General features: G+C 36.5%; 1 protein-coding gene across 14 annotated transcripts in view; it reads right to left on the reverse strand.

Moving 5' to 3' along the window:
• RPS6KC1 (ribosomal protein S6 kinase C1) overlaps positions 1-20,920 on the reverse strand; it is a 172,106-nt gene that overhangs the window by 19,939 nt on the left and 131,247 nt on the right. For all 14 annotated transcript variants that reach the window (XM_001488504.6, XM_023640738.2, XM_023640737.2 and 11 more), the window contains 3 exons: positions 20,470-20,602; positions 9,604-11,199; positions 9,243-9,332 (listed from right to left, as the gene is read on the reverse strand). In XM_001488504.6, the coding sequence (XP_001488554.2) occupies positions 9,243-9,332; positions 9,604-11,199; positions 20,470-20,602 (1,819 nt within the window). The remainder of the gene's footprint in view (positions 1-9,242; positions 9,333-9,603; positions 11,200-20,469; positions 20,603-20,920) is intronic.

The raw sequence follows: 20,920 nt of genomic DNA on the forward strand, positions 1-20,920 counted from the left end.
TCTTCTGCAATGAGCATTCCGTGTCAGCTAGAGCACAGAGACATTAGTGCTGTGTTCCTACACAGACAATCTTTCCCTGCAGCATCTGTTGCTAATTGAAAGGGACTAGAATTACAAAATTCTAGTCGATTTCTCTCACCAGCTCTTGCTGTGTATAAAGATTTTCTACGCAGGGGCTGAGCATTAGTCTTCCACTACAGCTGATAACTAAAGAGCAAAGAGAAAGAAACATGGAAGAAAGCATTTTTTTTTTTGTATCCAACAATATAGGGAACCAAACCGTGAGAAGAGGGACAGCTAAGCATACCTTTTGCTAGCTTGGTAAATTACAGTTCTATAAATACAACTATTTACTTATAAAGGTCTATTAACGTCCTAGTTAACCAATTGCATATGTCTTCTATTTGGGTAGTCTCTTTTTTCATATAAATCTTCAAAAGTAACTATCAATATTATACCAATTATGTCTTTTATTTCTAGCTTCTAGGCACAGTGATTGTGACAGAGAAGGCATTTAATAAATGTTTGTTGAATAAATAAAACCATTTTGTGTTTTGTAGCACTGTTCATTCAAGGTATTCAAAATACCTACAAAGACCTCATCACATTCATTTTCTTTAAGCCCCATTAAGTAGAGAGATCTACCTCAAGTCCTTTTACGCTTTTACATGTGGTAGGCTAGAAAGTTGTGAACAAGCATACTTTGGCTGCTGGATGAAGCACAGATTAGAGCAGGGTGAGAATGGAGGTCAGTCAGTTGATGACTGCAGTAGTCTAGGCAAGAGATGCTTAAAGGGGAGTGGTGGAGTGGCCAAGTTCCAGTGCTCCCCTCTGGAGAACCCAACGACCGCTAGAGTTTGCTCTGGCACAGAGGGCATGTGACGAGGAAAAAAAGCTGAAAAGGCCTGGGAGCAGGAAGAAGACAGGAGTGAGGGATAACTCAAGGTTTCCCCTGCCTCTGCCTAGTGTAAGGAATTCAGGCACACCGTTACATGAAATGTATTACAAATGTGTAAGCTGGCTATAATGTTCAGCAGCTGGTCTGGTGGGATAACTAGTATCAGTTAGAAATTTTTTTAAGTGTCATCAAAAACAAATTCATTGAAGTGCATTGTAGGACAAATATACTACCTAGTTTTCCCAAGGGTATTATTTTGATATAGAGACACAGTTTTTAAAGTTTCCACAAACAGCAAGATAAAATGCTACAACTGAATGCAAAACTAAAAGCCATAGCAACTCTGAGAATAAAACCTCACTTTAATTTCAGGTTTGGATTGTTCCTCTAATACCTATAAATTATCGAAGTTTAAAAGTCTGAAGGTAGACAACTGCTTGGAGATCGTGTATTTGAAATGAGGTAATTTGGACAGAAGAAACTTACTTGCCTAAGGTCTCACGTCTCTGAGGCAGAAGATCTTAATTCTCAGAGTGACAGACTAATTAGAGCCTGGAATTTGCATTTCCTAGGCCATCCTTTCAAATGGGCCTTTTGCTCCTTTTCTCTTATTTTATACTATTTCAGAAAATATTGGCTGCCCAATTATCTGTTCCACGTTCCGTAAAGTCCTCCAACATTGTACGCAATTGATTATTCAAATGTCATATTCATCGAGTAGGGCACGTGAACCGTTTAAAAGTCACCAATATCACATCACTCTAATTCGTTAGAGGATTATCTAGAGAAGACCAATGACAGAGGCCAGCACGTTCCAGAGAGAGGAGTCCTCAGCAGTGGGGTCTCTGCTCTTCTCCACAGTGCACAGGAGATGGGAGAGATACTGCCCTGCTCCACCTTTCACACCCTTGCTTTCTTGGCTCATCCCAGGCTCTAGCCTTGCTTCCTGCCACCACCACATTAATTCAGTTGGTTTTCAGGTAATTTAGTTATCTGAAACCCTGGGCCTTTTGTATCGTTGGGACTTGGATGTAAGTACACACCACGCTCAGCTAATTCAAGCTAGGCTTGCAAAATACCTAATTCTGCTTTTCTCCCACTACCCAGCTCTGAATTTCTTGTTGTCGTGGTGACCTGGCAACCATGTTCTGAGTTTTCCTGCAATTATCTGCACAACTTGGGTCAAAACTCCTTCATTTAACTTATTCAGCATTCCAGAGCCAAGAATTACTTGTTCAAGGGAGTTTATAGTTATCATTACTATACCGTTTTCTTGTGAGATAAAATAAGAAATGAGTAACTACCATATGACTTCTGGTTGACTGACTATAATTATAATTCTGAGCTCTATACAATCTTGCTTTCTCTCTCTCCCTGCATTTCTCGTAGGAAAAAAACCAACAGCATGCTCCATTTTCCATTGATCATATCACAACAACTCCATTCTGAATAGCCATCGGGTGTCACAGTGTTACCCAACCAAAGCCATTAAAGTTGATTGATGAGAAAAAGGCTAACTGAAAATTGTGAAAATGACAGACACAGTTCTCTGTCTCTCTCCGCTGCTCTGTTGCTGTGTTCGGCAGGCAGAGCTACAGGCATTGCTATTAAAGGAACATCAGGAATTCTATTTGCTTTATCATCAATTTTTTAAAACCTTAGCATTTTTAATCATTTGTTTGAAGAAAGTATTTGTGAATAATTGCTTAGAAGGAGTAAGCCCTGGTTACTTCATGGAGATTCAAACTGACAAGATTTTACACGGAATAGAAACTGATGATTTGGTCAGAGTAGCTGGGCAATAGTTCTGGTACATGATGTGTAACTCAGCATTACATCTTCTTTGTTGAATATCAGAAGTAAAAGATAGTTCACTTTCTTCTTTACGATATGGTGGTGAGGCCAATTAACTGAATAATTGCCAAATATCAATCTAGACCCGAAAATTAAGAAGCATTACAATGCAGCCATTACTTAAAACTACAAGTATCCAGTCTCTTGTTCCTCTTCTAAAAAATAAATTTGTCCAAGATCATAAAGAAAAAGGTTTGGAGTAAACAGGTTAAAATTAACTTCCTTTTAATAACCTGAAGTTTGAGGTAAAACCCCCACTCTCCAGTATCAGGTAGTATTATGAAATGCACAGAGAGAATGTTTTCATACAGAAGAGATAAAATACTGTATCAATTCTTTCACCCTTATAAATTCTCTAGTTCTAACAGCTGAAGAATTTCTTCTCTTGAGAAGAGCTAATGTGTTATTCACTAAGGTGCCAAATAACAGGGACTGAACACTTTATTCTTACTCTGTCTCATTCCCACCACTAGAGACAAATCACATTCTGGCTGGATGAGAAGTACGATTTCAGAAGGAGCCTATTTCAACATGGAGTGACCTTAACGCAAAGGTGAAGGTGACCGGCCCATCATTAGGGAGGTTGTGAGGGCTCCAGGATGTATCTTTTAGGGACGAATCCCAAGATTCCAGACCCTGAGACCTGTATAAAGCAACCCTTTAACCTTCCTTCCACCACAGGGCCTTGCCTGGACAAGGTAAGACTTGAGTCGACTTGAAGCTCTTTCTCCTTATCCTAACACAGCTCTATACTCACGGCACAAGCTTCATTACTACATAGGAGTGAAATGCATCAGGGAATTCTCCTCAGTGTAAAATTTCTCTATTCTATGGCAAACCTGAAAAGTTACTGGTTCTCTCAAAGAAGATATAGATTTAGTTTTTCTGACAACAGGAACTAAAGGCAAAAGATTAAAAGTACTTGCTATTCATTCAAGGAAAACATTAAAATGTTTATTATGTACAAGGGAGCTACTGTTGAAGTTTCGCTTAAAGGTAAATCAAACAAAAGAGTTACTGTTTGAAACATAATGTTTAAATATTAACCACAAATATTTTACTCTTTTAAAATTATCTCTACAGCTCCCTCTTGCCTTTCTCTTCCTTCTCTTTGGCGGGGGGGGGGGGGCACACTACACCAGGAAGAGCCATGTTTCCTCTTTATATCATTACTATTTCAAAATATACACCTATATTCATTTGCTTTCTTCATCAATTTTGCATTCCTAAGATTAGATTCCTCATGCTTAGCAAAGTTACCCAGAACCTAAAAATTCTCAGATCTAAATGATTCTTTCTTCTTTAAACAATATTGTTTTTTGAGAATCTCGGCATTCAAATTTCACCCTACTCACAAGTTGTCTTGGCTTTTTTCCTCTAAATGAAAATATTTTCTATAAATTCCTCATTTCTACATTATACACTTTATGTAAAAACACTATAAATGAGTAAAAATACATACTTAAGAAGTCCTTCAAGTAAAAGAATTCTTTTAACCCTACTAATGTTAGACCAGAAACCAATATTTATCCTTGGAGGAAAAAATTCTTGCCTTAATAAGATGGACTTGAATTTAGACTAAATTTTGTGTAAGAAGGTTATTAGATGATTTGACATCTGTGATCTTTTTTATACTCAACAAATCTATTCTACTAATGGTAAATTAAGGCCTACAAAGTCTTAAATAACTTGCCCAAGGTCATGCAATGAGTTCATGGCTGATGTGGGATAAATATCAAGGTTCGGTAATTCTCAATTCCACCCTAATATTCTAAAACTTAAACTTATGATGGCCTCATGATATTTTTAAACCATCCCTGGTCTGAATCTTAGATTTAATTATCAAATACCTAACTATCACATAGAGCACCATGCTTAAAAAGCAACAAATCGCAAGTAAAACATGTTTATGGAGAAGAGCAGGGGAGACGACCCCCCAAAAAATATATTCATGGACTATTTGATACAGTCAGGCCAGAAGAGCAAAGAGTGGTAGTAAATAAATGTCATGCTCTAAAACTGAATTTTGCAGATAGTTTTCAGCATGATTTTTCTATGTTTCACTTTCCACCGTCAGCTGTGAGCTGTTTCCAAGTGTGAAATCGCCTAAGAGAGGAAGCAAAGCTGTCATTTGACATCTGGGAGCGTGGAGATTGGACTGCAGTGAAAAGCATTTTGGACTTCTTCAATTTACACACATATTCACCTATACATACTCAAGTATGAAAAGTATTCAATGAGAAATATCAATGTAAATTTCAAGCATTTATAAAGGCTTATAATGGGGTGGAAAATAAAGGTGAAGGACACACACTGATAGGGTACCACATCAACTTGTTAAGACTGGAATGGGAAACTTAAGTGATTATTATATTAGCATAATAACTAACATATAAACAATTTTACTCACTTGTCTTAGATTGCATATTAAACTTTCAAATACAGTCTTTTGTATTTTATTTGCTTAATATTATAGGTTCTATTTTCTAGCTGCTTTTTTATGAGGAGAGTCAAGACTGCTAAGAAAAAAATACTGGTAAAAGAAAAAATACTTTCTGGACATTTTATTTTTCCTTTATACTTAAAATGCTGTAACAAAAATTTATTCTAAATTATGATAAATTAATAGCTCCAATGACAAAGCACATAAAATCCTGTGTGTGTGTATGTGCAAGTGTGCATGTACAATTAGAAATAAAATCAGAGTAACTACAAGGAAGTCCTCTAGAGAAGAATAACCAATTACTCCAGTTGTTATTCTATAATCTCTCACAACAAAAAATAGGAGAACCTATCTAAATTAATAAAGCATCTGAAAGTCTCCTAAAATGGAAACTAGACAGTGTTATATTTATAATGTCATGCCACACAATCTATTCCTACTTTGGGAACTATTTCTTTGCCTTTTCTCTTCCTGAACTCCATCCGGTGTTTTTCTGGTATGAAAGGTACCCATTTACCACAAATGATGTTTATTTAAAATAAAACCTTTCTAGAGAATCATCCTAGATAATCTAAGGATACAAAGTGAACCTAAAAGGAATGGCTTCTACTTTGAAAACAGGGCTGGGTTTCATCAGTGAATTCGTATTCTCAAGACCCTCTTGATGGGCCTGCAGCTGCAGCCATTTATTTACTGGCTTTTTCACAGATGTAGACAGAGAAAGCTCCATCGTTTTTGTCTTTTTGTTGTTGGATTTGTTTTCTTTAATGTAAAAAACGTGGCAACTTTTTAAAAAAAGTTCTTCGTTTTGTTGTAGAAACTTGTGAATATTGGACGTCCTTGGTAGTGTACATTGTTGAAATGACTGTCACTTTTTAAAATCTAAGATCACAAATTTGGCAGAAACTAAACTTAAATAACAGAAGGTGATCATTTGCATTTCAAAATTTATCTATCTTGCTTTTCCCCTCAATTAGACCAAAACATGTTGATTCACAGGTTTCTGTGTGTGTGTTTTTTCTTTTTTAAACTTATTTATAGAGTAGAATAATGGCCCCCCTGCTAGTCTGGCATTTGCTCAAATTTCTGTCCATATAAATCGAATCTGTTACTGGAAATTTTTCTCAAAATATAAAGGCACATCATCCACAAGATAAAAAGATACATTGCTGATATTATAAAGTACAGGGCAGGTGGATAATGTTTTTAGGACAAATATGTGATAAGGATTCCCAGGAGGGAGGAGTGGTAGGGGTAGAGGTTGCATGCTGTTTAAACAGAAGTGAATCGTTCTCATCATAATCTTGTGACAACTTACTTTCTAACCAAACATCAGCTGCTTAACATGCTTTAGAGTTACTTGGACAATAACACTAAGGTTAGAGTTCGGAAATGGGAGGGCAGGGGGGATGTAGGGGGAGAATTACTTCAACACATAGCGTTTCTAAGGATAGATCAAAAGATGACTAAGTACTCTATGTCCCCAGGTATTCATTGAGTTGTTACTTTTAAGCGTTGAAATATTAGCTTATTATCATTGCTCCCACTCCTTTGAGAAGAGGAGAAAAGCCTACTTGTAGTTTTCATCAGTATCACTGCTATTCAGTTTCAAGACAAACAGTAATTTACAAATGTTTGCTCCAATTCCTCTTGCATTGTAAACAAGGGGCCGGAGTACACAGACAACTGAGTTCTGCAACTCTCCAGGTTTAAGCTCATCTAAATCAGAACACTAGCGTTACTTTTCAGTTAAGGCCATTACTGGTTTTGTTTTATCCTGTTGATAAAACAAATTAATAGGCCCAAGGAATGAAGAGACTTCTCACATTGTCCAATGCATGCCACTATACTAGAACACTTTTGCAACTCACAAAGCTTGAAAGTACAATTGTTTCATGCAAATAATTAACACAAAGCCCTTCTTCAGACTGCAGCTTTTTCCAAATGTTAGTGAAGGACAACCTGGAAGATGACAGTAAAGATCCATTAATGGTAGACTGCCACCTGCTGGTAAGCTATGAGAATTGTGATTTCTGGGAAAAGGCTTAAAAATTAGAACTTGGAAACTGGTCTGGATTAAACTCAGTATTTCAGTATACAAAATTGAAACTGTGCATCTGTTGATGAACGTAGTATGGTTTTGTTCCACATATACTAAAACTCTTAGGAGGTCAATATGCTACGGATGTTAAAGTAAATATGACTGCACTTTGAACTAAAGAAAAACAGTCTGCTAGAATGCCAAAGGACAAGCCTACAGAGTTTCCAGTAGGCAAGTGACAATAAGAATAGTAAATAAGGAGTCAGTTATAAACATTAACACGCCCCATAAACATTTGGTTTTGATGTGAGGTTTATACTGCACTTGACTTCAGGATTTAACAGGTTTCATTTAAAAGAACTCTCACATTTAATTTTGATCCTAAAACCTCCAAATTCATTATAATTAACATACATATTTTTGTACACTGGTACCTAAGATGTTTTGTGGGGAGTTTTGGGGGGGGTTTTATTGTTTCGTTTTGCTGAGGAAGATCAGCCCTGAGCTAACATCCGTGCCAATCTTCCTCTATTTTGCATGTGGGACGCTGCCACAGCATAGCCTGACAAGCGGTGCATAGGTCCACACCCAAGATCCAAACCTGAGACTCCTGGGCTGCCAAAGTGGAGCACACAAACCTAACCACTACACCTCTGGGCTGGCCACATTAAGATTTATTTTTTATCAAATTAGAAAAGAGGGAGGGTCTGTTAAAAAATAAAGATAAAAAAGAACCAGATAACATAATAAAGTGATTTTCACTATGAAATTTTTTTTGTTATCCCATTAACTAAATCATACTAATAAGGTTTCAAAAAAACAGCATAACATTATCTAAATTTGAGACAAACAAAAAATGTAGGCATGTTCTATTGCCCCTAGGAAGAAATGAAATCAAACAGCTCTAATTTGGGGGAAGAAAGAAGAAAGAGTATAAGTAAGAAGAAAATCCAAATCATTGTTTTCAGGAAATAGTTTTAGGATATTTGCTTTGTAGGTTGAAACACGTTGCTATTCCCCAATACAGAAATCTTAACAATTTAGGTTGTAACTAAAAACAATATACTTCTTTTGATCCTAATTATAATCATTTCCCAAGATGCAGGGAAACAATGTTAGCATCAATAATATGGTGGTTAGCTAGTAAGCATTAAATACTGTATTAATCAACAACTAAGCAGATCATGTCAATATAATCAGCTTGAACCTCCTTTGCAAGCCAGAGGGGTGACGAGTGAAACAACTTTGGCCATCCAAAGAGGCTGAACACTAGGCAAAAGGTGAAGGGACTTTGAATTCAAATACAGCCCCATCTGCACTGAGACAGAGAGAAACTAACTCAAATCCAATTCAGATGCCTCAGCGACCTGTAATTATCAACAAAGGATCTAACACCCCCAGAAATAAATCTCTACTTTTTAGAAAATAAAGACTATACAGTAAATAGAGTAAGAGAAACCTCTGTGTCAAATACTTGGCTAAATAGACTATTTTAAAACAAAAAGAACATACTTCCTAAAACTGGTCAAATATAGAAAGAACTCTTTAAAATCTGCTCTAAAATGCCAGGTTGGCTCAACAGTAAAGTTACAACACTGTATTTTCTTTAATTCTGCATTTTATCCATTTTTAGCCTTAGGAATCTTACCCTTTTAGTCAGCTCTCTCCATTTAAAGGTTCAGGGTATTTAAAGGTCCTTCTAAACACTAAGAAGTTAAGACATTTCAAAGACAGAATTCATTGACAGTTCCAAGAAAAGTATAGACTCATTTAACTCAACATTTACTCATTTAACAACAACAAATACGCACACACACATATACATACACATATATAACTATGGATTACATAATGGTTTTAACTCCCAATTTTCTTTTTTGAAGAGTTAAAAAGACAATCAAATCCAACACATATGTGAACTACTAGTGAAAAATACAACTTCTATAAAGAAATGAGAGCTGCCGAACTACTTTTTTAAGTGAAACATTTTAGGAGATTGCTCTAACCTGGGGCACAGTACATTCTCTCTATGGCATCGCTGTCACAGGAATCTTCAACCTCACTCCACCTGCTAAAATACGTTAGCTGAATGTGTCCTAAAAACAAAACGACAGGAGAAATCAAAACATTTTTCTCTTCCATTTTCTGCAGAAGTGAACTGTAATTACTCCTTTTGTAGCTAAAAACAGTATCATTAAGAATAATGGCATCATTAAGTACTAGAAGCTATTACTGGGGGTGAATTTGCTGCACTGATAATGAAGCTCTAGACAGGAAATGAAGATACTAATTACAAGATAAAACGCCTACTCAGTTAATTGGAAGCAACAGCGAATAAAAAGAAATGCATTTGCAAAAGTTCCTGACCTCTATCATTCAATAAGATGTTGTTTGGGTTCAAATCGCGGCACACAATTCCCTCTCTATGCAGAGCATCAAGGGCTACCACCATTTCAGCTGCCCATCTTTGAATGCAGCCCTCTGGGATGTAAAACCTGGAGTTTAGTGCTAATTTTTTATCAAGGTCCTCAAAAATGTGATGTATTTCCTTGTCTCCTTGTAGTGCTAACCCACTGTCTCCCCTAGTCTCATAGTCTCTCTGGAATAAAGTCGGTTCCTCTTTAGCCAAATCATCAGTTTGATCTGTAAACAGCAATACTTCTTCAGTTTTTAAAGTCTCCGTGTTTGCATTATACTCATTAGCACCTGAGAGTGGGTTAGAAATATGGAATAAGCTTTCTTCTGTGCTGTTTGCAGTTACAGCCGATGCAACCACTCCAAGCCCTTGAAACTTAGGATCTGAGCTGTGTAACAAAGACCTGTCTCCTGAACTACAGTGATCAACAGCTGCTGCAAATAACATCCCAAGCTCGCCCTGTGCATAGTGTTTCTCTGTTAAACTATGGGATTTAGGCCTAGAGGGATCACTCAATTCCTCTGTGCCTTTTTCTTCATATGCTTGGCACTGTTCCGTACTAAGCCTGAGGCATAAAACATCGGGGGCTTCCAATAGTTTACTTTCCATTATGCCTATATTAGTCTGTACAAATTTAGTAGGTCCCATTGCTGCACCATCTTTTGGTGGCTCCAATTCACCAGGTAGATTTACAAGAAGATCAGGCCTTCCTTCATCTGGACCACTGAGATCATCGAAAGCAGCATCTTTAAAAGAAATAACTGGGACTGAATCATCTGAGCCCCTGCTAATGGTGTCCTGAGCTATCAACTCTACCTTGCTTTCACTAATACTAAAACTCCTGGAAGTGCTGTCTCCATCTGGAAGAGTGAAAAATGGTTTCAAAGGCTCTGACTTTCGACTATACAATTTTTCTCCAAAATCAAGTCCTAGGAGTTCACTAGTGCTATCCTTACTGTCTATTCTAAAGAATTCCATGGGGCTGTTTTTAGATCTACTGAGGGAATCTGATGTTCCTGGAGAACTAACTGCTTCTAGGCCATCATCTCCAGGGAAGAACTTTAGCTCGTGAGCTATCAGCTGTGTGCTAGGGCTGTCGCTGTCAGGAGCAAGGCATGCCGGGAAGCTTTCAATAGCTTTGGTATCAACACCAATCCCTTCAGTCTTCATGAAAGGCTCCTCACTCAATGACCCTGGTTCAATCTTTTCTTGCCCATATTCATTGCATAATGTTAAATAACTAGTAGTACATTCTTCTTCTGAACTTGAGCCAGAATCTGGCCATTTTGGAGAGCTATCTTGGCCATCATCATCTTGGTAGCTATCCTCTTGAGAGCTTGGAGTAAGACTAGTCTTCAAGGGCAGAACTTTAAGCATGGTTCCACCATCACTTCCTCTGGATTCAAAGCTGCTGCTGTCCCGAGGACCAGAAGTCGGCTGTTGCAGGTGAACTTTACTAAGTGTAGATTTTTTCACTTCCTCGATGTCAAAGCTTTCTTCAAGACTTCTGTTTAGAAATTTACTGATATATGACCAGAGTTTGCCACCTGTGAACAAGTATAACCAAAAAAAAATTTTAAGATCCCCAAATTAGTGGTTACTTATTGAAGCCATTAGAAAAACAAAATTTTAATATTCTAGTATCAATATTAGAATATTATTAATATTAATATTCTAGTATCTAATATTCTAATAATCAATCAAAGGCAAGTCAATAATAACCATTAATATCAAGTCTGGTGTAAGACAAGCATTTTAATAAAATGCCTTCTTGTTATTGCCGACTGGTAAGTATAGTTTCAACCATATCTCCCGATAACAATTATCTTTAAAAGGACAACCTAGGGGCTGGCCCCGTGGCCGAGTGGTTAAGTTCGAACGCTCCGCTGCAGGCGACCCAGTGTTTCATTGGTTAAAATCCTTGGTGCGGACATGGCACTGCTCATCAAACCATGCTGAGGCAGTGTCCCACATGCCACAACTAGAAGGACCCACAATGAAGAATATACAACTATGTACCCGGCGGCTTTGGGGAGAAAAAGGAAAAAAATAAAATCTTTAATAAAAAAAAAAAAGGACAACCTATTTCTTACTTTGAAGGGAAAACAGTTACAATAAATACTAGTATGAAATACAAGTAAAATTCTGCTTTAAAGTTAAATATAATTTAGTTTTAGAAACATCTGATTATGTTCTGATTTGTTTATGTAATAATTTTTTCAAGTATGACCCCTTGGTCAAACGGAAATATACAAATAAGTGCTGCTTAAAATTGTATACTACAGTGGGGAAAAAAATCAACATTATTCCATTCTGAAAATGCCCCAGCCCAGGATCAGCAAGGAGATGCGGCATCTGGTATATAATTATACTATTATAAATGACATACTAGTAACATTTTCCCCATTTTCTCCCTTCCCCATATATATCATGTGTGGTATTAAGAGCAAGTAAAGCAACTGAGGAAAATTAACTGGGCAGCCATTATTGAGGCAAGCTATTGTAATTGGGATTCGGTATTCTGATATATATCAGAAACGTATATAAATCAATTTCACAAATATAGAGATCAAATAAACAAGAAATACTCCAATATTTTACCAGCAATACGTTAGATAGTTATTTCATCTTATTTTTCTTTTGTTTTAACCATTAAAAACTCAATCTCTTTTGCTAATTAGAATCTTTGAATAAATAAACTATAATAAGTATCAAAAACCTACCAAAGCTCTACTGATTAGAAAGAGTATTATAAAAAGAAAGAATAGTTAAATTTGATCCAGAAATCTTAAAAACAGTAATTGCAGAAGCATACTTTGTGAAGATGTAACTGTAGTTTCCAAAAATGGGAAACAGTGTGTTAAAAATGAATCCCTCTATTAACATTGAGAAGGCAATTTTTTTCAGCATATTTTTAATGTCATTATTAAACATCAAATACCAAAGGAAATACTAAATCTTAAGGGTAATAATCAGTGACAGTCAATTGTATGTATAAAAAGGTCAATGGAAGCATCCAAAAAATCTTTTTTTACTTCATATTTCATTTCATTTAGAAGAACTCAATAAACAGATAAAGCACCCGATACTTGTGCCTAGCATAGAGTAAATGCTCAATAAAGAGTACTTGTCATAATATTAATCCTAGGGTACTGATACAGCCCCTCTTCAGTGACCTAGTTAACGGTTTTCTCCCACTTTGACAATAATTAGTGCTATAGGACATTATGGTGTTTGACTTCTCCCTCTCATTTTTTCTTAGCTAACTTTCTGTCCTCACTAGATTATATTCGGAGTTTCCTATTTCCCCATATTCAAACTAAAGTTTTAGGATTCATATATGGCTTTGAAACTCATTCACAAAAGAAGCTATGCACTGATTCCACCTTTTTTAGTCTTTTGACAACAATAACCCCATTCCTCTTATCGCAAACACCTCTATTATGGCACACTAAGAATAATGTCCGAACCTGAAGCTGGGACTCTTGTATACAATCCAAATAAAACATGACGTGTTGTTTTCAATTCTCCTAGATGGTGACTACTGTGAGGACAGGACCAAGTCTTTTTCATCGTTGTATATCTACTCCCTAGACGGTGTGCAGGACATGACAGGCACTCAGTCAATGCTTGTTAACTCAGATGACAACTCATCAGAAGGAAATGTGCCATCACAGAGTAAACAGTATCTGTAGCTGTAAAGTTTTCAGTGATCGGCAAGACACCCGACCTGCAAAAGTTCCTGCAGAAGCTTCACTATTCTTAGGCAAAGTCTACCGGAATGAGTTGCTGAAATCTAAAATTCAATGTGCTTAAATTCTTTATTTTTGCCTCCAAAATTGCCTCCTCTTTCTGACTTCCAAGCCACTCTAGCACAAAAACTTTGGACCAAACTTGGATTATTTTCTCTCCCTTGTTCTTTTTACATGTGACAAGTTTCCAAGTCCGAGAAGATCTACCCATAATGGTTCTACCAGTCTTCCTCCTTTCAATTCCTTTAACCACTCTGTTTCTTCGAATAATGTTAGAGCCACAACTAGATCGCTACTTCAAGTCCTTCCTGTATCACTCTATCAGACTAACCGCTGCCCAATTAATCTTCCATTTTAGCACGGATGTTATCATGTCATTTCTCCATTCAAGAACCCAAATCCCTTCCACCTACTGAATGATGTACCAACTCCACAGAGGCATTTGAACCCCTCAGTTATATGGTATCAACCCATGAATTGGTCCTCTCCCTCAACTTACTACACAATTCATCTGAATTGGATTTCTCCATGTATAACCCATGCTGGGCTTTTCCTCAAACTATACCTACCACTTAGAATTTTCTTCCCTATTAGTTTCCCCAATATCTTCTTGTCAAAATCCTACCCATTGTTGAAGGTCCTTGAAAATTTGTTTTATTTTACCAATTTTTTTGCATCCCCTCACTGGATACAACTCCTATCTTCTCTGAATCCTCTATACCACTTCATCCCTCTTAGGACATTTACAACATTCCAGTTTATAGTGATGTTACTTTTATGCTTTTATTGTCTCCATTACCAAACTGCAGGGTCTTCACAACTGCAGGAAGAGGATTCTGTCTAGCATGTAAAATAATAGGTATTAAGTAATTATTTATTAAAGTGGGTTATAAAAAGATGACATCTTTACAAATTTTTTGAAAACCTTCAAGGAAAAAGGTCTATTCATGTTAATATCATCTTTATTTTTGGTCACACCTTCTATTTTAAAACAAATATATGGGTTTATTGTAAGACAAATTTTAAATACAGAAAATAACAAGGAAAACAGAAAAAAATCAGAATACACAAATCACTCATAAACACTATTAACCATCAGCACGTTTATTTTCAGTCTTTTTATTCACGACTAACCTCATATCATAAATATTTTCTAATTTTCATGAGACTATGAACTCGAATGGCTATATAGCATATCCACGTGATAGATCTTACGATATATTTAAATGTTCCTCTATTGTTGGACATTGAAGTTGCTTCCAGTCTTTTACTATTTGAAGAATTAAAATAATATATACTTTTACATACAAATACTTGACGTCTCTGATTATTTCATTAGGACAGAATCCCAGAAATGAAAATACTAGATGAAGAAGCATAGATACTTTTAATGCTTCTGAAATGTGTTGTTAAACTGCTTTACAGAAAGGTTGTACCAGAATCCACTCCTATAAGCAATGCGTATTAATGCCATCTTCAAAGCAACTTGCTTATATTGGATATTAGCAAGTTTACCAATTTGATTAATCAAATACGGCATCTTATTTAATTTCCATTCTTTTCATTATTAGATAAAATTTCTAAATGTGACTGTTGGCACTTTCTTTATGGAATTTGTCCCTAGCCTAAACAAGTACCTTAACATGAATTATAAAACTCTACATTTTCAAGAAAGAAAAAAACTCTTAGCTCTTCTCCACTCTTTGCAGGGTGCCCAGTTAAATTTAATGCTCGATATCAAGCTAAAGAAATAAAATTTGGTCCTATCATATACTTTTTTTAAATTAAAAATCATGAAAATCACATAACTTATAAGAATACATTATTCCCTGTGAAGTTTCTCACCCACTAAAGCAGAGTGGGTTTTCCTTTCTGTAGAGTTAAGATCAGGCCTAATAAACAAACTTACACAAATGTCAACATTATTATTGTGACATTAAAAACAGTAACCCTAAAGAAACCTGTTATTGTTAACTCACATAATATAAATAAAAAATACCTAACATCTTTACAGTTAACACTTTAAAAATATAAATGACACCTTTCTGAGGCCCAATGAAGCATATACAATTGCAGGCATTACTTATTTCCCACTATGAAAACAGCAATTCATAAGGTTTAACAAAAACTCACTCTTTGTCTCTCGTCATTTTTTAATCTATTGGTTTTCTGCAAGATTGCAAAGAAAATTCGTTAAATTTGCTTGACCAGAATTAGAACTTTAATTTAATATGTACAATAAAATATTACTGGACCAATGATCAAGATCATCTTTCAGCCCAGCAATTCTGCTTCAAGAAATCTGTCCTACAAATAGTTCTCAAAAAAACCCTAAAATACACAAAGACATATAGGTAAAAGTACCAGAAAAATTTAAACACCAATTAATAGGGGAGTGGCCCAATAAATTATGGTAAATCTGCACAACAAATACTCTGTATCTACTAAAAAAAAATAGTAAGAATATTTGCAAATACCTACATAGCATTTACCATGTACCAGGATTTTTCTAAGTGCTTTACATATCTCAACTATTTAATCCTCACATCAACCCTGTGAGGAAGGTCATTATTATCATCCCTATTTTATAGATAAGGAAATGGAGGCACAAAAAAAGTTACATAACTTTCCAAGGTCATACAAGTAGTAAATAGTGAGCCAGGCTTTGAGCTTAGTCTGGCTCGAGAATCCTTGTTTTTAATCACTACACTATGCTGCCTCTCTTAATGCAGACCTACACATACTATATACTGACAAGGAAAGTTGTCCAAGGTACACTGCCAAGATGAGGGGGGAAGCAAGCTACAGAACAATATGTAAGATCCATTTATGTTTGTTTTGTTAAAAAACAGACAGGTAGGGAGAATATGTTTATAGTACACACAGGAAATTTCTTCCTCTATTTCTAGAGAATGGAACTGGGCATTAAAGTGAATAAGGAGGGAGAATTTTTATTTTCACTTTATATACTTCTATACAGTTTGAATTTATTTCTTTATATACTAGTCGTATAATTTTTTTTAATTAGTTAATAAAAAGAGAACCGTGGGTCCCCAAGTAACTAGGGGAGAATTCTTTCCCATCCCCCATCTGCCAGGTGGGTCCACACTTGTCAAATCATTTTCTTCTCACTTAGTCATTCATCTCTTCTCTGACTGACTCAGTGTTCAACAATCATACACTGAGTACCTTCTATGTACCAAGCAGTCTGCTAAATGCTGGAATATATATGATGAATATGACATAATGCCTAATCTTAGGAACTTAAAAGTTTTAATAACACACATGGCCTTGACTGAATACAATTATTTTCCCACCTTTTCTTCCTCAAAGTTAAAATAAGGGATTCATTAATAGGAACAATAGACATTTTAAAACTCTATCCTAAAATCCTGTCTTGTATATCCAACTGCTTACCCAAGACCAAGTGGATATTTAATAAGCATCTCAAACTCACATGTCCAAATCGGAATCCTGATTTTTTCCTCTAAATCTATGCCTTCTATAGCTTTCCTCATCTTAATAAATGGAAACTCCATTTTTTCAGTTATTTGAGCCAAAAACCATGGAGCCATGCAAGGCAGAATCATGTCAGTTCTAGCTTTAAAATATATTCAGAATCTTATAACCATTTTCTCACCACCTGCACCACTCACACTCTACCCCAGCCATCATCATTTTCACCTGGATTGCTGCAACCACCTCCAGCCAGGCCTCCTGCTTTGGCCCTTGTCCTCCTGTATTCGATGTTCCACAAAGCAGCCAGCACAATCTTCATCTTGTCCCTCCTCTGCTCAATAGCCCCCAGTGACTTCCCATGTATTCTAATAAAAATCAAGTTCTTAAAGCGGCCTATAAGGCCACACGGGATCTGCCACCCCGCCTCCCCACTTCTCTAAACTCATTTCCTGCCACTCTTCGCATTCTGCTCCAACCCACTGACCTTGCTGTTTCTTGTACATCAAGTCCACACCTGCCTCTGGGCCTATGTACTTGTTCTCTCTTGCCAAGATATTCTTCCCTCATGTACCCACACTGCTCTCTCTCTAACTTCCTTCAGGTAACTGGCCAAACATCCTTCTATAAGGTAACCACTCTATATAAAATAGCAACTCCTACCTCACCCTTCTGGCATCCACTTCTCCTTTCCTTTATTTAATTTTTCTCCATAGCACTCATCTCCATCTGACATATATTTACCCATGTATTTGCTTATTGCCTGTTCTGCCTCTGTAACGTAAGCTCCATGCGGGCAGAGTCTGCATCTATTTCGTCCACTACCATATTAGAACTAAGCCTGTATCCCAGTAAGCAGTCAATATATTTCTAACCAAATGAATTAAAAATGAAAAGAAAATGAGTCCAAGAGACTCATGTGAATCATGAATAGTTCTGTAAGCAGAGGAAAGCTAAAGCCACAAATCATAAATATTCAAACATTCAGGTTATGGAGAAAACAATTGTTCAACATTAACTTTTTCAGTAATATGCACATATGAAAGTGACATTTTTTATGATATAGGCACACCCGCCTAACTCACAGAGGTAACAAAGAAAGTACCACGACTTGTAAAAGATAACACATTGTCCATCATCCAGTTCACTCAACTGCTCATGCCAAATCCAGGAAATTACTCTAGATTCTTCTCTCCCTAACCTCAAATCCATCACAGGACCCACTGATTTTACCCTCAAAGCATCTTCACTAGTACCCCAGAAGGCCATGCCATAACCAGCTCTTGCCTTCTATTCTTGCGTTTCTACACTTCCTTCCCCTTACAACAGCCAGAGTCATCTTTTTAAAGTGTAAATCAGATCTTGTCACTAAAGGTCAAAGTCCTAACCCTGCTGGAAAGGCTCCTGCCTGCTTCTCCAACAGCCTCACAGACCACTCTTGCCCTCACCCCTACACCCCAACCACACGGTCTCCCTCCTTGTGCATCAAACATTTCCAAGTTTGTTTTTATCTTGATTTCTTACACTGACCCATGCAGCTAGAATGTGCTTCACCCTTACATCCAAATGGTTATTTCTTTTGTTATTCAGAACTCCTCTTAAATGTCACTTTCTTAGAGCAGGCTTCCTTGACTTCCTTGACTACTAATCTAAAGTAGTCCCCCACCAATCGTTCTCTATTAGATCTCTCTGAGTTAAAGATCAGGATACTCCTTATTATTATCCAATATTCTCTTGCTTTTTGTTTTTCTGTTGGACTCTCCACAACAAGAATGTAAGTTTCAAAGAAACAGGCTCTTTTCCTGTCTTGTTCACCTAAAAGCCTAGTACATAATATGTGCTCAATAAATTTGTTGAATAGTAAATGAAGCCAGAGTCCCTATTTGCATTATAATTTACTATCTTTGTATCATAAAACCTTCTTAAAATTAAACCACAGACACCTGAAATGACAATCAAAAGAGATCCTCCCCCGCCAAATTTAAATAATCCAGAACAAATGCTATGGTCATGTGACCATTTGAAGGCAGGCACAGTCAATAATAAAGGAAAAGAGACTTGGTAAAGATAATCTAAAACAGTGGAAAAGTTGAAAGCCATAAGTCTATGTCTTTAAGACAGATTATAAAGATTTTCTATAGTATAAAAGTAAAATTAGTTGAAATACCAGCTGTAAGGAGTATAAGAGAAGGTAAGAGGATGGGAGAAGAAAACCTGAAGTATGATTTGGAGAAGGAAGAGGAAGGGGAACAGGAAGAGGAAGTCGCAAATAGCAGAGGTAAACCAAGATTGAAAATTTGCCACAGATAATCTCCAACATGAATAATCCACACTGGGTAATAGAATATTGACTATAATTACATTCATCCTACTGACCTTGTTCTAAATTATTATGGATTATTACTACGCAAGTTATTTTGTTCCACACCAGAGGTGGCTGTATTTCGCTATCAGATGACATGACCTCTAATTCAATAATGTCTGTAATGCACTGGTATCCTCAGATAAAAGCTGTCTATAATGTCTGAACAAAGGTGAATTAGTTATCCAATTCACACACGCAATTAACTCTCTTAATACCTGAGAGACCATGGAGCCCCTTCTGAATTTCCTATTAAACACTACATATGGAGGTCTTCCCTCCATCTGTAGTTATCTTGTGCTGTACTTCATAATAAACAATATTAATAGTTTATTGCCCCCGTCAAAAATCTTGCATTAGTTATAAGAGACCTCATTCCACAAAGCAATGACTCATTTTCCTGGGAAAATGCATTAAATTCAAATGTTATGCCTATTAGTAAAGCACAACAGTTCTTTATTCTCAGTAATGTAAAAATAATAATACCTTCATGAAATACGGCAAATAATTTAAATTTTTTTACTATTTTTAAGAACACCTCTTAAAAGCCAAAAGTCAATATTTATTATGTGGATTTATATTTATATGCTGTATTCAGTCATTCTAAATAAAAGACTATTTACTTAAATTCAGATGTTAAAGGGCAAAAACAAATCAAAACATAACATTTTTTTGCCACCTGTTCCCTCTACTAAGAGCTGAAATTTCATAAATAGTTCGAAGGCAGAGCACTTTACCTCTGCTTTGTACCCATATGTGATGCCAATGGCTGTATTCGTAAAAACTCAGATCAGAATCACTGGGTAATGTCAAATGTTAAGCAAATATCCATGCCTTCTAAAAAAGGAGGTAATTAATTAATTCTTCAGGGGATGCTTTTTATTTTAGTCATCTAACATTTATGATCTTTTTAGCAGAGAACAAAATGAAATCCCTAAAATAAAGCCTGGCTCTCTTTAGCACAGATTCACCTTAAAGTTCTCATCCTATCGGATCAATTCTAGGAGAAAGTAGCTGTCTATCCAAGAGTGTTGCTGTGGTTCAAATGAAACCTGCTCCTCACCTGGGTTTTCTTTTCCCCCACAACTCAAAATAGGGAGGGAGAGCAGAGGAATAAGGAAACAGTTTTTCACACATTTCATATGTTTTATCCGCTCATGTAATGGCAGAAGAAGGACATTATAGAAACTGAAAAGCTAAACAGGTGACAGTCTTTGCTGCATAAACAGTTTAAACTACAAACCAACCTTCTGCGTGCTGCAGCACAAGAAACACCGACTCCTCAGAAACGATGTACTTGTGCAGACACACCATGTTGGGCACACAGCGGGGGATGATGGTCTTTCTGTTCCTGCTGTATTCACTGCTTTTCCTTAGACCCTGACAGAGAACAAAAAGGTCAGTTGTACCCTCAGTTGCCTTTGGAGCCTGCTGTGCTCTGTGTTTATCAACCAAACTAATCTATCCGAGTTACTCTGGGCTTCAGAGAAACCACTCATCTGCTGCTCTATGCCCCTTGGTCCCTGGAGGCTCTGCTGATGGCATCTGGCGCGGATCCAGAGAACGGAAGATGCCACAAAGCTGCCATTAAAATCAATTACGTGGGTCAGTGTTTTTATTAGAGATGCTCTCAAACTAAGTCATCAGGATGACACACAGTTATTTCTCTATGACCTTTTCCTTAAGTTTTATTTTACT

This window comes from Equus caballus, chromosome 5 (assembly GCF_041296265.1).
Source record: "Equus caballus isolate H_3958 breed thoroughbred chromosome 5, TB-T2T, whole genome shotgun sequence".
NCBI classification, from domain to species: Eukaryota; Metazoa; Chordata; class Mammalia; order Perissodactyla; family Equidae; genus Equus; species Equus caballus.